Source organism: Xyrauchen texanus, chromosome 35 (assembly GCF_025860055.1).
Source record: "Xyrauchen texanus isolate HMW12.3.18 chromosome 35, RBS_HiC_50CHRs, whole genome shotgun sequence".
NCBI classification, from domain to species: domain Eukaryota; kingdom Metazoa; phylum Chordata; class Actinopteri; order Cypriniformes; family Catostomidae; genus Xyrauchen; species Xyrauchen texanus.
In genome coordinates this window covers 30,391,160-30,412,461 of record NC_068310.1, presented here as the reverse complement: position 1 = coordinate 30,412,461, position 21,302 = coordinate 30,391,160, and the positions used below count along the sequence as shown (strand labels likewise).

At 37.7% G+C, this 21,302-nt stretch overlaps 2 protein-coding genes across 2 annotated transcripts in view; one reads left to right on the top strand and one right to left on the bottom strand.

Moving 5' to 3' along the window:
* LOC127629246 (inactive dipeptidyl peptidase 10-like) overlaps window positions 1-2,503 on the bottom strand; it is a 62,244-nt gene extending 59,741 nt beyond the window's left edge. The window contains exon 1 of the mRNA XM_052106391.1: window positions 2,407-2,503. Coding sequence (XP_051962351.1) covers window positions 2,407-2,445 — 39 coding nt within the window. The 5' untranslated portion in view covers window positions 2,446-2,503. The remainder of the gene's footprint in view (window positions 1-2,406) is intronic.
* Window positions 2,504-4,088: 1,585 nt separating this feature from the next.
* Window positions 4,089-20,849, top strand: LOC127628977 (rac GTPase-activating protein 1-like). Its single transcript, XM_052105978.1, has 17 exons — window positions 4,089-4,201; window positions 5,704-5,791; window positions 5,933-6,135; window positions 6,402-6,544; window positions 7,289-7,358; window positions 8,481-8,534; window positions 8,626-8,703; window positions 11,040-11,157; window positions 12,514-12,665; window positions 12,865-13,029; window positions 13,220-13,315; window positions 14,575-14,773; window positions 14,862-14,967; window positions 15,194-15,326; window positions 18,434-18,563; window positions 18,672-18,783; window positions 19,560-20,849. Exons 2-17 carry the CDS (start codon window positions 5,707-5,709, stop codon window positions 19,633-19,635), a joined length of 1,920 nt encoding a protein of 639 aa, XP_051961938.1. The 5' UTR covers window positions 4,089-4,201; window positions 5,704-5,706; the 3' UTR covers window positions 19,636-20,849.
* The last annotated feature ends 453 nt before the right edge of the window (window positions 20,850-21,302 follow it).

The following is a 21,302-nucleotide window of genomic DNA, read 5'->3' as shown; positions in this document are numbered from 1 at the left end:
TGTGATTTTTGGAGCTTCAAAAGAGAAATCTACATTCACTTGCATTTTAAGGACCTACTGAGCTAAGATATTCTTCAAATGTGTTCTGGTGAAAAAAAGTCACACACCTGGGATATCACTAGGGCTGGGTATCGAGTTCGATACATATTAGGCACTGACCGAATTGCCTCTAAAAAATCGAGTATCCAAAAATGTCTTGTTGTTTGGTCCCAAATTTGGATACCTAATGGGTTAATCTCGTGAGCGTCAGTGATAAGCATGTAGCATGATAGATGTGCCCAAATCTAAAAGTGCCGGTGATTGGCTATGTTTAGGCATCAAGGAAAAAACACTAGCCGGTTACGCTCAGAGATGTGGCTCACACGTGAGGCTGTAGTGTGTATGCGTCCCAACACACATAGATGGAAAAGATGTGGAAAAGATCAAAAGTGTGGCTACATTTCACCAGGCTCGATGCCAACAGCACGTGATGCAATATTTGCAACAAGATAATTGCTGCCAAGACCGGCAACACGACAAATCTGATGAAGCACTTGACAGTGCACGGAATAAACTTAAAGAGCAGAAAGTTGCTCAGTCTTTGACTGTAAGAAGACCGAGCCTGTGCAGTCATCCTCTCAGCGTCCTCCTGCAACAGAGCCTCCTTCAAAACTACTGATGAATGCAGCGGCACTATGACTGGTAGGTTAATGTTAACGTTTAGCAAACAAACTAACGAACAAAATTGCCTAACTTGTAGTGGTACATGCTTGTGAACGTGTTAAATTAACGTTTCTGTGCGTAGTGACATAGTCCTATAAACTGGGACCTATGTAACGTTAGATATTTTTTGGATGTATGACTATAGTTAGCTAGCTAAATCGATGCTAAAAATGCTTTAAGGTTGACAGTAACTGATCAAGTTGAACTCATTACATTAAACTAGTTATCTTGATAAACCGTACTTATCCTTAGGGTTGGCTGAATTAACAGTTTAGCTCTCTTGTTTTGTTTTTTCCTCTTCACATTAATGTTATTGCCTCTGACTCTGTCGACACTGGCATGAGGATACCAGAAGGCTCAGGAGATGAGTCTTTGAGTCATGAGGAGATGAGTCTTTGAGTCTGTAAAAAAAAAAAAAGTCAACAAACTGAAAAAATAAAACCAAAGTTTTTTTGACGTAATGTTTGTAATCTTGTTAAAACGGATTTCATAAAATTTGTTTAGGAATTAGCATCGAAGTCAAGATATTGATATCAGTATCGATATCAAAAAATGTTTAATGATACCCAGCCTTGGATATCACGAGGGTGAGTAAATAATGAGAGAATTTTCATTTTTGGATGAACTATCCCTTTATTGGCCAGTACACGGTATGCAAATCAGACCGAGACTACAAAGAAAGGAGGGTGATTTGATTATGTTTCAGTTATAGATGCGTCATATAAGTCATCTGCCAGCATATAAAATTCCCCACATAAACGTGTTGGCTGGGGAGGGTCTCCTCTAGAGGAGACCCGTTCATGCACAATCCCAACACTTTAATATTTTATTAGAAAAAGCTCTCGCAACATCAAACGTTATAGAAATATGAATGCAATGCAAAAGAGTTTATTACACCACACACACACACACACACACACACACACACACACACACACACACACCCTACCCCACCACAAATGTCACATCCTAGTACAGCCCCTGATAATATGCCAATATTGCGTGATAGTGCAAGGGAATGAGATTAGCCACGATGATACAGATGAGTTATCAGCATTTGAAAATAATTGAAGCTCTTTCAAGAACATTGCAAAGATAATGAACTCAGATTCGTTCAGATTTTTTTTTTGGGGGGGGGGGGGGGTGGTGTTCAACAGCTTCACAGCGAATTTGCGCCAGCACGAGCGCTCAACAGCGTTACTGAACAACATAAAAATCACACAATTGTTTAAATCTCCACAAATAAGTTGGAAACGACGGTCGGATTTGGAGATATTTCCCTCGCTCGATCAGTCACCGTTAGAAAGCACTGCAGTACACTGATTTAAACTGGTGTAACGGAGCAAAACAGATATGAGGTGATTCAGTCTTCTGAATGTATGAATGAAAAACCATGCGGAATTAATGTCAGCAACACCTGTGCTGAAAACGCGCGTATTGTATGGCACTTTGACGGTCAAATGAGTTGAAACATACGTATGTATATAGTTTAAAAACATGAAATGAAAGAGAAAAGTGGTCGCGTGCACGTCCTAATATTCTGTTTCAACACATGCACGCGCTGCGGCTGTAGTTCATACAGATGTGTAAAAAAGCACCAACGAAAGCTGTTTTTCGCTTTTCCGTCAGTCTGTATTTCATCTTTGCTTATGCAAAGCAAAAAACACGCAGAGAGAGAAAAACAAGCTGTTTAATATCGCTTACCAGCTCCGTTGTCATGTTCTGTTGTGTGGTGGCAATCATGTTTGCAGCGTCCAGAAATTACTTCCCAAATTCAGCACGGATAGCTCCTGCAGTTGACTGTTCCTTCACTTGAAAGCGTTGTTTTAGTTGGTGCTTCAACTCTACACACCCCACTGGCAGATCATTTTAGGATGGTGTAAAGTTGGCCATCTCTCGCGCTCGCTCTCTCTCTCTCTCTCTCTCTCTCTCTCTCTCTCTCTCTCTCTCTCTCTCTCTCTCTCTCAGTTCCAGTGTAAAAGCCTCTTGACCGACTGGAAAATTCATTAAGACAACACGCGCAGCCTCTTCTTGCTTTGCATCCTTATCTAATTTAAATGTGTCTGAGCCGTCAGTCAGAATTTACACGCTTGATTAATAGCGGGCTGAAGAGATAGATAGATAGATAGATAGATAGATAGATAGATAGATAGATAGATAGATAGATAGATAGATAGATAGATAGATAGATAGATAGATAGATAGAAATGAGTAACAAGACACATTTTGATGTGAGGGAGAATGAGCATTATTAATGATAAATGTATGCTTCTAATGAAATATGAATTTATTAATTTATGTAATTAATTGATGTCTGGCCTACTTAAATGTCTTAAATGGGGACACCAAACAGAGCCACTGAGGATGTAAAGCAATTCTAATATTAAAGGAATAGTTCTTCCAAAAATAAATTAAACATTCTCATAATTTACTCAAATTCTCTCAAATCCCAGATGTGTATGACTTTCTTTCTTCTGCAGAACACAAACAAAGGGTTTTAGAAGAAAATCTCAGCTATGTAGGTCCATACAATTCAAGTGCATGGTGAAGAAAACTTTGAAGCTCCAAAAAGCACATAAAGGCAGCATAAAAGTAATCCATATGACTTCAGTGGTTTAATCCAATCTATTATGGGTGAGAACAGACAAAAATGTAACTTCTTTTTCACTGCACACAACGATTTCAAGTTCGATTACATATAGTACTTTACACATGCGCAGAGCACTTGGCGCTAGGAAGTATAATCGAGCTTGAAATCATGATTGTGCCCAGAGACTGCAATGGCAAGATGAAAAAGAAGTTATATTTTGGTCTGCTTCTTGGAGAAGCTTTTTGGAGCTTCACATTTATGGTCACATTCACTTGCATTGTATGCACCTGCAGAGCTGAACTATTCTTCTGAAAATCTTCACATCTGCAGATGGCATGAGGGTGAGTAAATTATGAGAGAATGTTCAATTTGTGTAAACTATTCCTTTAAGTTCTTCTTTAAAAAATTTTTTTAGAATTGTTACAAATATAGTTGTATCCACTGCTGCTTTGATTAAAATGAAAGAGATAACTTATCTTCATCGATGGTTGTTTGTTTGACTGATCAAGGAGCTGCAAAACTGATGTGACTGTAAAAATAATACCAACACTAAAGTTTTTTTTTTTTTTTTTTTTTTTTAAGTCAGGTCTTACTACTTTCTTGGCTAGTTTTGTAGTTGTGGAGTATGAAAATTACAGTAGGTTACTAGATAAATGAGCTGCCTTCCACAGATCCCTTCTAGCAGTGTATCATACACTCCGCCTACACGTGCTGCGTCAGCGCGCTGACGTCACCGTGCATGGGCGATGATGATTGGCTGGCGGGTAAATTTGAAAAGAAAATCTTCCTGATGCTGACGTTGGCAAAATAATATCCGGGTAGACCTTGTTGGATAAACCGGTGTGGTGTTGGTCTCTTTTCAAGATATTCAATCGTATCACACATACGCCTGGACGTCTACACACAACCGTAAGGCAGAATACACGGCGATTTGCTTTCATGAAATACAGTGTTTCAATGTACGTGTTGAATGGCGAGTTGTTTATCTGGTTGCCATGCAGAGGACACCGAAGGGAATGTAACGACCGCTGAAACGGATCACTAATACGATATTTTCTCGATAATTTATATCATCGTTGTTCACCATTAAGCATACTGTAGTAAATGTTGCTGGTGTTGTCTGACAATGTAGTCCTCCAAAGTCACAACAAAAATGGTTTTAGCGCTTATATTTTTAAGTAATTAATTTTGTATAGTTTTGGGGCGAAATGAACGCATTAAAGAGTGGTTGGAAAATATGATGTTTTGTTATAATATTGCATTCATAACGTCACGTCATATTTTAGCATATATTAATATTATAATATTGGCCACGCCTCCAGATATTTTGCGTGACACAAAAGCCCTGGATGTCCTATCTAGGACTTACAAATACAACATTGACATGTATGGGCTCAGAGGTACTAACAAACGCTATTCTAGTGGTCAACCAACATTGTTTTGTTTTTGGTTTGTTTCGTCCAAAGGCTGATACTGATATTTAGAGAGCAGGGTAGCTGATGCGGTGGTGGTGGTGTAGTGGTCTAAGCACATAACTGTTAATCAGAAGGTCGCTGGTTTGATCCCCACGGCCACCACCATTGTGTCCTTGAGCAATGCACTTAACTCCAGGTTGCTCCAGGGGGATTGTCCCTGTTATAAGGGCTCTGTAAGTCGCTTTGGATAAAAGCGTCTGCCAAATGCATAAATGTAAATGTAAATGATGCAATCCTGAGATGAACACTAGTAGTTCACCCAAAAATGAAAACACTCTCATAAATGTATCACCCTAATGCTAACCCAGACTTCCTTTATTCTGCAGAACACTCAGCTCTGTATGTCGAAATAATACTATGCAATTGAATGGTGGCCAGAACTTTGAAGCACCAAAAGCATATAAAGGAAGCATGAAAGTTTTTTTTTTACTATAAATCTCCACCTTTAACCAGCCCTGACCAGTAGGTGATGATATGCACGAAGAAAGCGAATCATTAAAAAACAAAAGAATGTGAAGGTGGAAATTTATAGTAAAAATTACTTAAAAATAGATTCTCACCCACACTTATTATATTGATTCTCAAGACATTGATTACATCACTGGAGTTGTATGGATTGATTTTATGCTTCCTTTAGGCCTATATGCTTTTTGGAGCTTCAAAGTTCTGGTCACCATTCACTTTGTATAAACCTACAGAGCTGAGATGTTCTTAAAATATATTTGTTTGGGTTCTGCAGAAAAAGTGAGGGTGAGTAAATAATGAGAGCTGTTTCTTTATTCAGCCTGTTGGACGCAGTTATCTGCCAATAATCTCAAAATGGCCAAGAACTGGTCGCTAATGGTTACAACAATTGCCAAAATTAATTGCTAGCTGAAGTTTGTCCTGCTACTTATTTGAAGTTGTACTGTTGGTTTCTGTTGTTCTGTAATCCAGGAGATGGAGACTGCTGTGCTAAAACTTTACAGCGTTTTTGAAAATCTGCGGGCACAGGTTGATGTCCTCAATGAGAGCATTGAGCCACGTAAGTACCTACCTTCTGTGGTCTCAACATTCGGATGCTATTTCTATTTAAATACCTGCTTTAGGAGTGTTATTTGAATTATACTGAATTTAATCCCCTTTCTACTGAAAATCCACTGACATGGTTTTGTCACTTTGTCAGAGTTTATTCAGATGGCCCTGAACTTTGAGCACTCTCGTCGCAAATGGCTGAGACTCGAGCAGGAGCTGAATGCATGTAAGGAGGTGCTCACCAAGGCCGAGACTGAGAGTGGGGCACTGGAAGTCAAACTCAAACATGCCCGCAACCAAGTGGATGTAGAAATCCGACGGAGACAGAAAGCAGAGGCTGACTCTGCAAAGCTGGTTAGTAGCCCCTGTTTGACAAGGAACCTAGGTTTGTTCACCAAAAAAAAATATATATTCTGTTGTCATTTACTCACTTTCATGTTGTTCCAAGCCTGTTTGACATTCTTTATTCCATTTAATACAAAAGGAGAATGTTAGGCTCTGACAGTCTCAGTCACACTTTCATTATATGGAAAAAGATGCAATGAATGTGAATGGAGACTGAGTCTAACATTCTAGCATTAATTGGATATAACCTGACATTATATTGTCCCACTCTGCAGGATCGTCAGATTCAGCTAATCCGGGAGCTGCTGGTGTCTGAAGGTTCCAGTAATGGCATCAAATTAAATGAGGAGCAACGCTCGGCCCTGGCATTTCTGAATACCCATTCCCAGAATCCCTCAAACCTCAACATTAGCCGGCGGTAAGAGAATGTCTCCACAATAGCGTTTTTTTAGGCTTTCTGTATCAGAACAGTCTTAAAGGGTTCATGACATGAGGAATTATATTTTCCTTGGTCTTTTGACATGTAAGAGGTCATTGTACTATAAAACCACACTAGACCTCAAAACTTCCTTCTCACTACAAAAAGAGCATTGAAAACAAGCTGCCAAAATGATGCGTCCTCTACTTCCTTCACGCTGTGATGTCACTGTAGAAGACATTTGAAAAACACATCAAAGTCTATTTTACCGTATTACTTCCGTAGCCCCGCCCAGTAGTGGTGAGCAGTGAGATGGTAAGAAGGGAACGGGTCAATCAAGAGCAGAGAGCCAATCATAACAATGGGCGTTAACTTTCAAGTCTTAAAGGAGATGCAGCCCCAAAACCAAGCGTTTCTGACAGAGGGTCAGAATGAGGGTAAAAAAAAAAAAGTCATGTTTTGCAAGTGGGAATTTTTTCTTTTTGTGCACAAAATAAAACTTTACTAATGTTGTCAGTGAGTGAACATTAGGAACATATTTAAATAAATAAAAAGATATGTCATGACCCTTTTAAAAGCATCTATTTCATTGGACTGTACAATGTCTACTGACATCTATTTCATTGGACTGCACATTCATATGTTAAAAGATAAATAGTTCGTTTTTGTGACTGAATGGTGTTGCTTACTGCTGTAGGCCCCAACATGTCTCAAATAATTTTTTTCAAAATCTGTCTCTTCTAGACTGACCACCATTGATGAATCGGGCTCTATCTTGTCAGACATCAGTTATGATAAAACTGATGATTCCTTGGTAAGCCTCCTTCCTTGTTCAAAAAAACCTGTCTAACATGCTATGGAGAAGGTGAGCATGAAATGACCTTCGCAACCCATTTTACTTTCTTAATATGTTGTATTTCTGAGTGAAACTATTTTTATCCATTGGGAATTTGAAACTTCTCTAAGCTCCACCCCCCTTGGTTACCGTTGCTCGCTCTGTCGAGCTTTGTAGAACTTCCCATGGGAATGAATGGGAGATTGCCATGAACGGTGCGATTTTGGGCGAAATCCTCTCACAAACAGTTGATAATATTGTTGTGTTCTTGCAAGTTAAACCATAGCCAATGAAGACATAGTCGTAGTAAGTTAAACCATTTACTATCGCGTGACACAAATAACAGTTTTAACAAACTTGTTCGTAAAATTGATAAGTAATTATCAACTTAATTTAAAATTAGGCAAATGTTTAAAGAAGCCATTTGAGAAAGTTAAACAAATTCCTTTAGGGCAACACAAATATAATTACCTGGGCTGGAATGAAGAGTGACATTATAAAGCATATTTATCTGAAGTTTTTTGTAAAACAAATAGTTAAATTGCACAGTAATTTGATTGAAAACTGTGGAGAATGTGAATCAGAATTGAGGCAAAAGATTCACAGTCACTTGAAACGAGAAAAGTGTCATTAGATATCGATTTCACAACTGATAACATTTGGCAAGTGAAACTAATTGTTTGAAAAAACGCTTGTCAGAGAAATGGTGGACCGAAACAGTTAAGATGGGATTGGTAAGAATCGCTTTTAAGGTGGGGCTTGCCAAAGGGTCAATTGATTGGATAGGAGAAAGTTGTCTCTGTGAGTCTCTAACCTTGGATTATGGACTAATGATTGAAAAATAAGAGGGCATGACAACGAAAGTTATTTTAGAGTTGGGACATCTGATTACATTTTGATGAAAGATACAAAGACAACCCTTATTTTTCATTTGGAGTAATGTTTACAGATGAATCGTTTGCAATAAAACAGGACTATGTTTTAAGAAAGTACATGGAGTCATTTTTAATTTTGTGTTGACTGAGAAAATCAACTCATTGTTTAAATTTCATTGTTACAAAGCCTCATTCTTTATTGATTTGTTTTGTGGTTGTTTTGAAGGACTGGGACTCCTCTGCAATCAGGACCGTTCGTCTCAAGAAACGGCAAAAGAGAGTATGTTTGCCAACAAACAGTGTTTAAAATCATGCCGAATTGTCATAAATATATATGATATGATATGATCATTTAATCTACCCAAATATAGCGCTCCTCCCGAAACCACACAGAAGGACCTCCGGCTGCAGCCAAGAGATCCCGTTCCACTGGCCGCACTTCTGAGAAAGTAAGAGCAGTTTACATAAGCAGATAACTGATTGCTTAATATTGGGGAATGAGTCTTTTCAGTTTAAAAGCTCCCTGCAGGTTTTTGATGTAGGCATTAAGAGCAAAATGTTTCAGTTTCTCAGTGAATGGTCAATATATCTCAAATTATTCCACTGTGCTCTCTGGAACATTAAGTGTGGATATTGGTAGGTTGTATCTTTCATTATTATGAAAACAAACCAGCAAACCCCCATTTGATTTATTTAATGTTGATATTTTAGTTCATTCTAGGGCTGGGTGATTCATCTTACATATTGCTTCTCAATATTTTTCTTCAGTATTTTGAAGATACTCCGTGTGTATATTTCTTAATATTTATGTATTTACCCTGAAATGGCATAAAAGTGATTTAAAAATGTTTACAGCAAGACGTTTATAAAGTAAATATCTAGTTATTCTCAATCAAAGCCTGTTTTACAGAGTTTTTCACTAAATTAATGCAAAATATAGTAATTTTCATTAATATGCATGAACATGATATGGAGTACATGGTCATAAACAGTTACATTTACATCTATTTTGTTTTCTTAAATTTTTTGCAAATCAATCGGTTCATTGAAACAACATCTCCGTCTTAAAGGGATATTCCGGGTTCAATACAAGTTAAGCTCATTTGACAGCATTTGTGGCATAATATTGATTACCACAAAATATATTTTTTGAAAAATACTAAAAAAGTAGCAAGAATCTGGGCTGCAGTGAAGCGCTTGCAATGGAAGTGAATGGGGCCAATTTTTTGGAGGGTTTAAATGCAGAAGAACTTGCATTAAAACGTATGTATAATTTGCGCTGTAAAGTTGTTTAAATCGTAATTTGTTGCAGTCATTTTAGGGTTCATTGACATTACATTGTCATGGCAACAAAGTGTAAAATTGGATACAACTTTACACAGAAAAGCTTAATGATTGTATCACAAAAAATCATTTTAAAACACATTGTTTACGACTTGTGGCTATACTTTTGAAACAGTCTTTTAACATCCAAAATGGCCCCCATTCACTTCTATTGTAAGTGCCTCAATGTAACCCAGATTTGTGCTTTTTTTTTTAAAGAAAAGGAGGGAGGAATCAGAATGTGTTAATCTATATTATGCAACAAATGCTGTTGGTTGAGCTTAAATTGTATTGAACCCGGATATTTCTTTAAAATAACTGCAAGATAACGGTGTTTACATGACATTTAAAGTTGTTTTATTCTCCATTTTAAAGTCAAAATGTAATGTTGCATATGCACTTGGATAAGTCAGTAAGGACGCCACTAATGCAACACGATATCGGCAAAAATCTACATGCAATTCTACACCAATCTGATTTTGTTTAAACCGTTTATGACCTTGTCCTGATTAAAGGAATATTTGACCCAAAAATGAAAATTCTCTCTCTTTGTTACTTTACTTTAGATACCATGATATCCCAGGTGTGCATGACTTTTCTTTCTTCACCAAAACACATTTGAAGAAAAATCTTAGCTCAGTAGGTCCTTAAAATGCAAATGAATGGAGATTTCTCTTGTGAAGCTCCAGAGCTCAAGTCAGCATAAACGTCATCCATACGACACCAGCTGTTAAATTAAAGTCTTCTGAAGTGACACGATTGCTTTTGGTGCAAAAAAGATCAATAGTTAAGTACTTTTTTTAACTCTAAAGCATGCTTCTGGTCAGGAGCGTTACGCACTGGCATTTGCAATACGCAAGAACTGACGCACATGCGGCACAGCCAGAAGAGCAACACTGTTTACGTGAGGAGGAACATTGTACAGTAGCATGGTTGGTTTTGGTGTGGCTGTGTATTTATCTGTTTCTTTACTCACAATGGTGCGTTTGTGTGCTCATCATGGATGTCTCAAGCGAGTGGAGAATATGAGACCGCGTGATCTCCACCCTCTTGTGAAGCTTACCAGAAGCGATGATTTAAGAGTTAAAAAGTACCGGTACTCAAGTATTGATATTTTTTTCACACTAAAAGCGATCGTATTGTTTTAGAAGACATTAACATAACCACTGGTGTCGTATGGATGACTTTTTTGTTGACTGTCTGTGATCTTTGGAGCTTCAAAAGAGAACTCTCCATTCACTTGCATTTTAAGGACCTACTGAGCCAAGATATTTTTCTTTAAAAGTGTTCTGGTGAAGAAAGTAAGTCATACATACATCATGAGGGGTATTAAATAATAAGATAATTTGCATTTGTATTTATTATTTGAAATGCCACCCAGCTATATTTTACACCTCCCTGTTTTTCTCAAATGAATGGTTAGAAATAATTTTGATTAATTTAGTTGAGACATTATTGTCAGGGTATTGAATCTCTGGTGGCCAAGACCACAGTGACCGTGCCGACAGATGGGAGACCCATTGAGGCTGTTGCCACAGTTGAAGCTGTTCCCTACTGGACCAGGAGCATACGAAAGACCGGTACGCTAAGTCCAGTGCTGTAAACGAATTATTCTCTTCTGTGAACGCATTTTAAGGTAATGCAACTTCTCCAGCTCTGAGTCATTGATTATATGATTTTGTTATTGACTGAAGAGTTATGTGCAGGCTACTGTGTGCATTGCAGCTAGCCATGATATAATATTGCAGTAACACTGCCTGGCCAAAAAAAAAGTTGCAAACTCAAATATTTAATTGGATAATAATTCATTATGGCGTGCATTCGTTGTGGCATTGTTTCGACAACCTTATGCAACGTCACAACATTTATTTCTGTCCAGGGTTGCATAAATGAAAAAAATTCATTGTTGGAATAACCTGGTCATTCAGTACATTCAGAATGACTTTATTGTCACATAAAGTTGCTGAGCCTAGACCTGACCAATTGAAGCAACCCCAGATCACAACACTGCATCCAGAGGCTTGTACAGTGGGCACTATTCATGACTGGTACATCGCTTCATGTGCTTCCCTTCTTACCCTATGGCGCCCATTGCTTTGGAATAGGGTAAATCTGGACTCAATATGACCTTTTTCCATCGCTCCACAGTCCAATCTTTATGCTCCCTAGCTAATTTAAGTATTTTTTTCTGATTAGCCTGACTGACAATTGGATTTCTTGTGGCCCCACAGCTATTTAGTCCCAATCCTCTAAGTTCTCATTTCATTGTGTGTGTGTGGAAATGCTCTTACTTTCACTAGTAATAATAGCCGTGAGTTATACTATCGATTTTTTACGATGTTACTTCAAGCGTTTTAGTGATCTCCGATCATGATCATTCAAGATTGTTTTCTGACCATATTTCTTCTGTGAAGCTGATGGTTCACCACTATCCTTACAGGTTTTAATAATGCGTTCTCAACTCAATTCTAGTGACTTCAGCAGTCTCCTTAATTGTTTTCTTTGCTTGATGCGTTACATATTTTCCATGTCTTCTGACATGGTTGTTTAAGAATGAGAAGCTACACACTTCATCAGTTAGGGTTAAAAATATTGTTGACAGCTGAAACATATTAACCGACTGTAATAATGATCCAATCATAAGCTCTTAATATCTGCTTATTTAAATCCAAATGGTGATAATTATTTAAATTTTTTTGGCCAGGCTGTGAAAAAAGGTGCTTTGTTCAGTCGAAGAGGATCAAAGATTAATTTGAACCATTTAAAAGAATGGTTTGCAGAATGTTTAAAAATGAATCCCTTGTTGAGTTTCCAAACCAGCACTCAATATTTTAGAGGGGACTGCTTTGCATACTTGGGTTGTTTCTCAAGCCATTGCATTTGTAATTGCCCTCTGCAGAGGTAAGCAATGTTTCTCTCTCTACTTTGTTCTTTAGCTGGTCTGGAGTGGGACACTGCTGACACTGACTCTGTTCAGTCTATGGATGTGTTCAAGCAGTCCAGTCACCCTGATGGAGGATACAAGGCAGAGCCTAGCACTCCCCAGGGCAATGGAGGCGTCCGTCTGCATGAGTTTGTATCCAAAACGGTATGATGTGCGGCAATGATACTCTTCTGGTTTGCATTGCTCTTCTAGCGATTTCAACAACCTCATCTTTTAGCCCAAAAGATAACGTCATCCAGGCCATCCTCATTGTTGAGCCCCTGATATTGTTGTTTAATCTGAGAATAAATCAGATCCAATTTGCCTCAGTATAACTTTTTTTTTTCTTTTTCTTTTCTTTTAGGTTATCAAGCCAGAGTCTTGTGTGCCATGTGGTAAGAGGATCAAGTTTGGGAAGATTTCGCTGAAGTGTAGGGACTGCCGTGTGGTGTCCCACCCTGAGTGCCGTGAACGCTGCCCTCTGCCTTGCATTCCATCTATGGCTGGAACTCCAGTCAAAATCGGAGAGGTGACGTCTTTATGAAGTTTTATCATGGTTGCATCTTTAGCAAAAGTTTGTCACAGTTCTGGGTCTGTATTATGACTATAGTGAATTATGTTGCTGATTATTGCATGCTAAGCTAAAAGGCCAATGTTGGACTCTTGGATTTAATTAAATGTGTTAAATTGGTTGTCTGGTTCTGGTGTGTTATTCATAGGGCACGCTGGCAAATTATGTGTCTACCACCTCTCCCATGATCCCTTCACTGGTGGTGCACTGTGTTAATGAGATTGAGCAGAGAGGCCTACATGAGGTGAGTGGCTAATTTTCAGCATATTCCCAAAATGTGGGACTTTTATTTATATATATATTAAACAATCCTGAAATACACTTACTTATTTTGGGACTCTTATTTTAAAAATGACAGAGACTTGGCTCTGTTACTGTGCTCTAAATGCAAGTATTTACTAAATAAATAACCTATATTTTCTCCAGATTAAGAATTTTGTATGTGCTGACAGGGCACGTTTTCATAATCACATTTTTCTTTACATGCATACAGTTTGCTACAATTTAGAACACTTGATTTATCAAACCAATTATGCGTCCAAAATCTGCATTAAAATGAGGTTAAAAATGTGAATAAGAATGGTTAATGTTGAAAAACTTGCTGCAAATTCCTATGAGCTGTCAGTGATTGTTTTTTATTTCAACTCTAGCGGCCGCTGTTACTCTAGAACCAAGTCATTCTAATTGAAGTATTACAAAAACTATCAGCATAAATTTACTTAGATGACCTATGGTTCCAAAAAGTTTCTATCGGCACCAATAATCGGTAAAACCGATATATCTGTCCACCTCTACTCTAAAGCCCAAAGTATACTTTGATATTGACGCAAACGCTCCGAGTCTTCGAACGCGAGCTTGTCAAAGTACTCCATTTGACAATCTGCGCATACACAGGTGGTTGCCGCATTTGCACTATGACTGTACGAGACTCTGGACTATTTCTCTTCAGGAGTTTAGACTTTATAAAGGTGTTTTTATAGTCTCTCAGACACAAGTTATATATTATAGGTGTCTCCTGACCTCCATTGTCCTGCTGTTGTTTTTATCTTCACCTCCTGTTTAGTGGCTATTACAGCTTATTCTAGCACCGCTTCGTGATAACAATGGCTCAAATGTGAGTGTTGTCACCTTGTGGACACTAATTAGTGCAAAGAATTCCAGCCGTGTGCCCATTCTGTCCATTTAAAGACACATGGTTAGAAAAATGGAGCTGTGCATGTACAGTGCTCGCACACTCTGCTGATGACGTGTCCAGTACGCAAATGCTCAGCATTTGACCAAAATATACTTTGGACTTTAATCTAAAGGAGTTTGTTTCTTCCATGTAATGCAAAAGGGAAAATGAGAAAAATCTTCACAGCTTTTTGGCATATAATGAAAATGAATGTTGTTTTGGGCCTGTCAAGTTCCAACAAAATACCATAAATCCTCCGTAAAAGTAGGTCTTAAGTCCCCTTTTTAAGACCTCCTGTGTTCTGTATTACCTGTGCATCCAAATCACAGACTGGGTTATATCGAGTGTCTGGCTCTGATCGAGTTATAAAGGAACTGAAAGAGAAGTTCCTGCATGGAAAGACTGTACCGCTAGTCAGCAAGGTGGATGACATACATGCCATCACTGGTCTCCTCAAGGACTTCTTAAGGAACCTCAAAGAGCCCCTGCTAACCTTCCGTCTCAACTGTGCATTCATGGATGCTGCAGGTTTGTGCTGCTCTATGTAAGTGCCGTTTTGAAGATGCCACATTTTTCCAAGTACAGTAAACAATAACTAGTCACTCTGTTTTCATAGAGCTGTCCGATGATGACAACAGCATCGCACTGACTTATCAGAACATCAGTGATCTACCACAGCCGAACAGAGACACTCTTGCTTTCCTCATCATCCACTTGCAGAGGTAAACAGCAGGCATTGGGTTTCAGCAGAACCCAATTTTGCTATTCTTGTTTGCTTTGCTGCCTGTGCCACTGGCCAAATCTAGTTCACTGGGAAAGCTCAAGGGGGCAAATTAGCAATTGGCCTGATATTTAAAAATCTGCACTTCTCTTGGAAAGCCATTTAAGCAATGAGACTTGAGAACACTGAACTTGAAATTTACTGAGCTTAACTGGTATATTCTTCAGAGTGGCCCAGAGCACAGACACAAAGATGGACATCTACAATCTGGCTCGAGTTTTTGGACCCACAATCGTGGGGCATGCTGTGCCAGACCCAGATCCAATGACCATCCTTCATGATACCAAACGACAGCCAAAAGTAAGTGTCCTTGGCTAAAGGCTTATTTTCCATTGGGTTGAGTTTGCAAAACCTTTTAAATTTCTATATGTACATTTTAATTTTACTACAACTATTTAGCTGAATGTCTTTTTGATCTTTGATGTGATTTACATAATACACTTTTCTGCTCTGATGATAGTATAATAACTTGCTCTGCCTCTGAAATGACTTAACAGCTGATCCCACCTATCCCTCTTATTTTTCAACCCCTCCTCTCCAGCCATCATATAGAAGACAGGCATAGCTAGCTGCGCTGGTCCATTCTATTATGAAATGCCCACTTTTCTTGATCCAGTCATTTTCTGGTGGATAAAAAGAAAGTCCCAGCCCCTTTTCATGTTGTGTTTTGAGTTTTTTGGTTAATTCTTAGTAGTTAATTGTAGAGGTAAACGATGTTTTGATTTTACCAGTTTTATCGGAAGTTGCTTTTTTAGACTATCAGTTGTCTGCAAAAATCTATTCCAGTTGCTGTAGTCATAATATGAGTCCCTTGTGTGTTTTGAGCTTGTTTATAGTCAAGATATGGTTATGCACCATATATTAATTTTCTTCTGGTTATTATTGGGATTTTGGTAAAACAATAAACTGCATCATGTACTGTTTTCATTTTGGACTTTTGTTGCCTCTGTCTGTGCCTGTCATATTAACAATATAAATTGATTTACTAAGCTATCAGCCATTTGAATCGGTTATCTGCCTTTTCTAACAACTTGGTTAAACTATCGGCAAAATCTATTATCATGGACCTCTAGTTTACGGTAAGGCAAGGCGAGTTTATTTATATAGCACATTTCATACACAATTGCTGTTCAAAGTACTTTACATATACATTTTAAAGAAAATACAAGATGCATAATTTGTTTTATAAAAACCCATTTGAAAAAATTTCAAATGATTAAAATGAATAAGAAAAAAAATATTACATTTTTAACACCATCTATAACTGTTGTTAACTTTCCTTGATTGAATTGAGGATAACTAAAAATTCTTAAGACACTTTAATTGTTGTTAATCTTCACTGGCACAGTAGAGGATAACCAAGATGTTAACAACATTCATAACTGTTGTTAACCTTCCCTGATTAAACAGAAGATAACCAAAATTGTAAACACATTGAAATATTGTTATATAAAATAAAATTTAAAGGATGTAATAATAATAATAATGAAAGAAAGACAAAAGCAAAATGACTCAGTGAAATCAATATGTGCAGCACAATGCTCAGTCTGAGCATTTTTATTCACAGCTAAACAGATGTGTATTCAGTCTGGATTTAAATGTGGCTAATTTTAGAGCACATCTAACCTCTTCATGAAGCTGGTTCCAGCTGCGGGTGGGAATCAGCTGAACTCTGTCTCACCTTATTTTGAGTGAACCTAACTGACTTTCTGAGAGGTCTGTTAGGTTTATATTCAAAAAGGATATCTGAAATATATTTAGGCTATTGAGCAATTTATAAACAAGTAATTGTACTTTAATATCAAATCTAAATGCAACTGGGAGCCAGTGTGAAGACCCGAGGGCTGGAGTAATATGCTCAGATTTTTTGGTAGGGCGAGTATCCCGGCAGTGGCATTCTGAATGAGCTGCAGGTGTCTAATGGTATTTTTGGGAAGGCCGGTTAAGAGTCCATTGCAGTAGTCTACCCTGCTGGTGATGAATGCATGAACAAGTTTTTCTAAGTCTTGGCTGGATACAAAACATCTAATTCTTGCTATATGTTTTAGGTGATAGTAGGCTGATTTAGTTATTGCTTTAATGTGAGTACTGAAACTAAGGTCTAACTCAAATGACACCAAGATTTCTTACTTGGTTTTTTGTCTTTTGTCCCATGGAGTCAAGGTATGTGTTCACCTTTGGAATTTTGCATTTGTTGCCAAATAAAATGACCTCTCTCTTGTCATTTGTTTAACTGAAGGAGGTTTTGGCACATCCAGCTGTTCATTTCATCAATGCACTGGCACAGAGATTCTATGGGGCTGTAATTATTTGGCGATAGTGCTAGATAGATATGGGTATTGTCTGCATAGCTATGGTATGCAATTAGGATCTTTCTCATTATTTTGCCTATTGGGAGCATGCACAGGTTAAACAGGAGTGGTGCAAGAATTGAGCCTTGTGGGACTCCACACGTCATGGGTGTCCACTCAGGTTCATAGTTACCTATGTTCACATAGTATCCCCTACCTTCTAGATAGGATCTGAACCATCTGAGAACTGTCCCAGAGAGCACTACCCAGTTTTCCAATCTGTCTATGAAAATCTCGTGGTCAACTGTGTCAAAAGCAGTACTGAGATCTAATAATACCAACACTGATATTTTGCCTGAATCAGTATTTAGCCGAATATCATTAAGGATCTTTATGAGCACTGTCTCTGTACTATTATGCGGACAGAAACCAGACTGTAAATTGTCCAAGTAGCCATTCAAGATTAAGAATTTGTTCCGCTGATTGAAAACAACATTTTCAATGATTTTGCCTATGAAAGTAAGATTTGAAATTGGTCTATAGTTGTTCAATATTGAGTTATCTAGATTGCTCTTTTTAAGAAAGGGCTTGACAGTTTTCAGGGACTACGGAAATGTGCCTGAAAGGAGTGACTCATTTACTATTTCTAACTGATCTTTTTCCAGACAGTTAAATGCATTTTTGAAAAATGTTGTGGGGAGTGTGTTAAGACAGCAGATTAAAGTTTTAACATGCTATTTCTACTAGGGTTTTGCCATCAATTTCCTCAAAACCAGACATGGTGACTAATATCTGAGTGCTGACTAATATCACATGGTGACTAACTGACCTCAGTGCAACATGAGGACGAGCTGATTCTAATATCATTTATCTTCATCTTTCACAGGGCATTTCACAGGCAAACTGTGTTTGTGGGTTTGTTAGTCTCTCTACAGTAGCAAAAAGAGTGTGGGTGTTGTTTATACTGCTGTTAATAATGTTTGAGAAGAAGGTCTGCCTAGCTGTGCCTAATTTCAAATTGAAAGCAGGAAGTCTTTATTGATATTACAATAGACTTCAAGTTGTGTTTTCAGTCACATTCGTAGTGTTTATTTCATAATGCTGGTTTGTTGTCAGGTGGTTGAGCGTCTATTGGGTCTGCCTGTGGAGTACTGGAACCAGTTCATGATCCGCGACAATGACCAGGCTCACAATGATCACATGATTATTGAAAACTCCAATGTCCATGCCACTCCTGATCAGAAAAGTAGGAATTTCACATCCAAATGTTAAAGTCTTCAACTTATTATAACCTTACCTTAATTGACCCTAATTGATTTCAGTGACAAAGTATGTTGTTTTTTCTGTGCCATAGTAAGTATGTTTGGGCCCGTCACGACCCCAGACCAGCAGATGAGCAAGACGCCATCATCAAGCTCTCTTTCCCAACGCATGAAAAACGCAACTCTCAACGCAATCACTCCAAAGTATGTAGAGACCTCCGATGCATACTGTAGCCCCATTTAGTTTACATTTTATAGTATAATTATCCAGTGCTGTGTCTAGAAGGTAACCGTCCAGCTGCCAAAGTCTTGCAAGAGTCATATTTGCTGTAACTAAGGTTAGGTTTAGGGGTAGTTGCAGGGTTATTATAGCTTTCGATTTTTAATGATATTTAAGGTTTTATTTTTATTTTGCCATTCAATTTGTTGGACTTAATGTTTGTAAATTATACATATGATTTAAAAGTGTTTAAGAAAATAAAAAATATATATATATTTAAAACCATACTTTCAAAAATTTGTCAATATTTTCTATGATTATTTCTTAATTTTTGCTTTTGACTATGGTAGGAGATATCCTAAGCTTTCTATAAAGATATGTCAGGTTGTGGGACATTCGGATCATAATTAAAAGTGCCAAGAAAATAATGATTTCCAAAAGTGTCCCACTTTGCCCAATGTCCATGTTCACCCTACTGTGTATTAAAAACTCATTTATTTTATTCTGTAAATAAGGGTTCTGAAAAAATATTTTAGTTTCAATTTTTCCGATCTTTCAGTAAACGAAAATAGTTTTTCTTTTTTCGTTAACAACAATAACACTGGGAAGGTGTAGGGTTTCTGTGGGTCCACAAATAAACCGTGTGAACGCTGCATCCGTCTCTTGCAAGACTTCAGGCAGTTGGACGGTTACCCTCTAGACACAACCCTGTTTGAAAAGTGGTGAGCTGACCTTTTTCAACCTCCATCCCTGTTTTTAGGTTTGCTAGCAGGAGTCGAGCTGCCGTTGCCATCCCTCGCCAGGGAAACTTCTTTGCTTCGCCTCTTCTGAAGTAGCCCTGAAGCGGTTTACCCTCTCATGGCTTAAGAGTTTTTTTTTTGTTGGGAAACCACTGCAATATATAACACTATCCTTATTGCTTATTTTATATTTGATTTGTCCACCAATAATGGCTTCCATCCATATTAACGCTCATTTTATCTGTTCAGTATTTTCTAGTAACATTTTGTATTTGTCACTTTTTAAGCATTTTAATGTACTGTTACCCTCCTCAATCGAAGGGGTGGACTAATACAAGCTCTTCCATTAGTCCATAAATCCTCATAAAATAGCTACTGGAACCATGCCAGTTTGGGAGTTCTTTATCAAGAAACCTAAACCTGATCGTAGAAAAAACGATGATTATACTATGTTCAATATTTGTATATAGTGTAATCTGGAACTGTAATCTAGTGTAATGTTTTTATACTTTGCTTTATGCTTTACATGAAACCACAAGAGGAATCTCAACATCGTTGAGGGTTCAAGGCTATAATGACCCTTCAGATCGAGCTATTTAATGTGTGCACTCTGTATTTAAACTCATTTCATTGTTAATGTAATATTGAATCAGGAGTGTTAGATTGTGGAAATTAAACCATTCATTTGTGGTGTTTCCTGTACACTGGCACTTTGAACCCTCTGAGAAGTGATTCAGGATGGAATGAAAAAAATCAAGGGGTTATTACTATGCAAATTGTATGCAAAAACACAAACTGAGTTTTGTGAGTCTTGAGTTTTGTCTTTTAGCTTCATGATTATGTTTTTGATCGAAAATGTACATGTCCATATTTCAAAGACACTTCGTTCATAGATCCTTGGAACCAATCAGCAATGTATGTTTTCAGATTTGGCTTCCATTACATTGATTTGTCTATATGCTGTTTCGGCTCCATTTTAATGTATTCAAAGCTCCCGTATTTAAAGTAGAATCAAAGCATGGTGTCCTCAAAGTGATTTTATCATAGGACTTCATATACTTTGTCCAGTTTGTTAAATGTATACTGATAATTTCCTTTCAGTAGTGCAACTCCAGAAGAGAACAGTGAAAATTCTGGACCAGTACTTGTATGCGGATCTGTCAAGTCTTTTTATTGTTTAAAAAGCGCCACCTTTAATCGAGAGGAACATTGAGTGGGGTTGATTTATCCATTCCAATTGCAATTCCAATAGCTTTTCATCTTGAGTGGTGTGACACTTTGTAAGACTTGTGCTGTTTGTAAAATATAGTCATCTACTGCAAGTGATTTGTGTCAGTCATTTTTATAATGTATCGCATTTGAGGTTTAGAGGTAGGTTGAAGCAATACGACATGTGCAGTCTGACAAATGTTCACCTTTAGAGTACAATACAAAATTACAGTCACAAAGTGTGTCCAATGTTAGAAAATTGGGTAGCAGAAATGATAGGAAAGGGGAAGTTGTGATCGATTTCAAGTCCTTGAGAATTATAACTGCAATTGTAACTTCAACATACAAAAGGTCTTGTACAGACATTGTTTGGTGTAACCTCAATTTTATTTTTCCCAAAAGGAATTAGGAATATTTTCTCCACCCACACTTGCCTATGCATACAGTTTAGTTTTTAATGACATCTTGAATGAAATGCTGTAAACAAAATATTTGATCTGTACAGTGCTTTATTCTCCTTTGAACTTGGAAGGGTCAAAGTGGAGTGTTTTTCA